The sequence below is a fragment of the Zeugodacus cucurbitae genome, chromosome 5 (genome assembly GCF_028554725.1).
Source record: "Zeugodacus cucurbitae isolate PBARC_wt_2022May chromosome 5, idZeuCucr1.2, whole genome shotgun sequence".
In the NCBI taxonomy this organism is placed as follows: Eukaryota; Metazoa; Arthropoda; class Insecta; order Diptera; family Tephritidae; genus Zeugodacus; species Zeugodacus cucurbitae.
The window spans coordinates 18767790-18770406 of NC_071670.1; the positions used below are offsets into that span (position 1 = coordinate 18767790).

Sequence of the window (2617 nt, forward strand, 5' to 3'; positions counted from 1 at the left end):
TTCCTTAAAAGACCAGAATATTATAAAAAAGCGGTAAACAAAAGGAAATTTTATTTATAAATTCAACTTTTATTTTTAAATAAATTACATTTCAGCTGAGAGTTCGGGCCCGCATTGCAATACAATTCATTTTTAAGCGAAGATATGAAATGCGTTTTATTTGTTCATGATTTAGCTATTAGCTTGTGGTGGTCAAATAAAGCACGCCTATTATATAACAAAATATTCAAAGCAAGCACTATCCAATTATACGGTACCAAAGGGTTTTTGAAAGAACTCAACAAAAAGAATCACCAGTTTTATATACATACATATAAATATTGCAAGAAAACAATGCGAAATAACACAAATTTTGTTGGATAACCTCAAATTGAAAATGGGTAAGTTACTTACATCATTCGCAAATTTTTACAGGAGAAAAAGCATTGGTTCCAACGTTTTTTTTTACATCGAGACAATGCTCTGTTCATTCAGATTGTGATACGACTGATAAATTGTAGGAATTATGCCAGATTTGGCCCTCAATAACTATTTTCTTTATCTCATACTCAAAAAGTGGCAATATGATAGGAATTACTCAAATGAAGAGGCTAAATAAGGAAGGGTCTTTAAAATTTTGCACTATCGAAGCAGATCGACATGTTGGACACTTACAGCGAAATCATTACATTAGATCGAGATTATGTCAAAGAAGGAACCAAAATGTTCGTAAAAAGTAATAGTTACACCATCTGGTAGAAGTAAGAGAAAATACAATTTTGACAGTTTAAGAAATACAATAAACGATGTTGACAGTTTCTGCAACAACTTTTAAATTTGTTTTAAAAGGAACACAGTGGGTCTGGAATCAGTTGTAAAACGGTGTAAACAATCAAATCGCTTTGTTTACACATATGCACGTACATACATACTATATATAAAAATATTTTTCCTTTGAAAATTCACTTTTTGTTTTCATTCCAAATTCAAAGTAAATACGACAAGATCGTTGACCTAATTTTAGCGTATTTTATTAATACATGATTGGAAATATAAATGCGCATAGCTATTGCATAATTGCGTTCTAGGAATACGCGTCAATAGGCTTTACACAAATGAGATTAATTTAATTAACAAATGTTTCACTTAATGCAATTTTCTTATCAGCAATGATCTGTGCGGCGCAAATAGTTGACTTAGACGTATAACTTATAGCGTAAACATACGTAAATATACACCTACTATTGCAACGTACTGTATATTAATTTTCGTACTTTGAATTTCAGTTGTTTACTGATTTGTTCGGTTTGGATTTTCCACGGAAACCGAAGAGCAGTGAGGTGATAATTGTACACATACATATGTCTTATCACAACAATTCCTTCGCATGCCCCGCCCCAACTACTTGTGCAACAGCGTCATTGGAGCAGCGGCACACATGTGTTCGTGTTTTGTTGTTGTAGTGCGTTACATCGCTTCGGAGCGTTTACCGCAATTGAATAACCCCACGAAAATTCCCCACCCGACCGAATTGTTTGTGTTTTCAATAGTGAAAAGCGATGCTCATCAGTGATTGTATATAAGGGTCGGTGCTATATAAAACAACGTATCACTTCAGCCAGTGTAACGCCAATATTAACAAGTGCAAGATGAAGATCCAATTACTGTTAGTTGTGGTATTCGCTGTGTTGGCGTTGGTGAACGGTATAATTATCGTGTAATTGACTAAAACACACTTTATAAATATTTATATTTTATAGGCGTGCCAGTGCCGGGAGGCGGTGGAGGTGGCGGCGGCGGCGGTGGTGGTCGTGGCTGCAATTGTGAACGTGGCGGCGGTGGTGGCGGAGGCGGCGGTGGCGGTGGTGGATGGGGTAATGGTCCTGGCGGCCCAGGTGGTGCTGGCGGTCCAGATTGCGTGCGTCCATCTTGGATGCCACCATGTCCTCCATAATTTCATCGCTCATAAATCTCAAACCAAAGACACTAATATAGTGCTGCTGTACCTCCGATTCACACTTAATTAGAGACACTTTTAATATAAGATCCTTAAACCTCTGTACATATGTATATAAAAATGTTAACCAAACCAAAAGCTTTAATAATATTAAAATGAAATAAGAATGTATATTGAATACATGTGTTTATTTTTTGATAATATTTATCACCGGAATGTCGTCACTTTTGGAGATATTGTTCTTCCAGAATTCCACTTAGCTTAGCTTTAATCTGAAACTCTTTCGGCAGCAAGACGATTTTGCTGAAAATTAATCATCATATCGCTTTTTTTCCCGATTTCTTAAATCCTTCATTCAAATTTACTAAATTGAAATATCTTTTTATCCAGACAATATATGTATCTAACGAACTGATAAATATAAGGATTTTTTAGGATGATGATTATACATCGAGAACCACGTCATGGAGTTAACCCACCGGAGACCTTATATATTTCATGTGGAGAATATGTCGGAGCGACAGACCTAGTTGTTGGCAGTTCTCTCCAAAAGAGTAAATTACAATATGAAATAATCTGGATTGATTTGAATTTAAATTCGTGTAAGATAACATCCGTATCTTAATAAAATGTTAGATATGTGTTTAACTTAAGGGGTTAGGGCTAGAATTTTCAGTATTA

The 2617-nt window shown here is 35.3% G+C and overlaps 1 protein-coding gene across 1 annotated transcript; it reads left to right on the forward strand.

Moving 5' to 3' along the window:
• Positions 1 to 1522: 1522 nt before the first annotated feature.
• Positions 1523 to 2114, forward strand: LOC105215146 (rRNA 2'-O-methyltransferase fibrillarin-like). The gene is made up of 2 exons (XM_011188921.3): positions 1523 to 1683; positions 1740 to 2114. The coding sequence occupies exons 1-2, from the start codon at positions 1629 to 1631 to the stop codon at positions 1931 to 1933; spliced, it is 249 nt and encodes an 82-aa protein (XP_011187223.1). The 5' UTR covers positions 1523 to 1628; the 3' UTR covers positions 1934 to 2114.
• Positions 2115 to 2617: the final 503 nt, after the last annotated feature.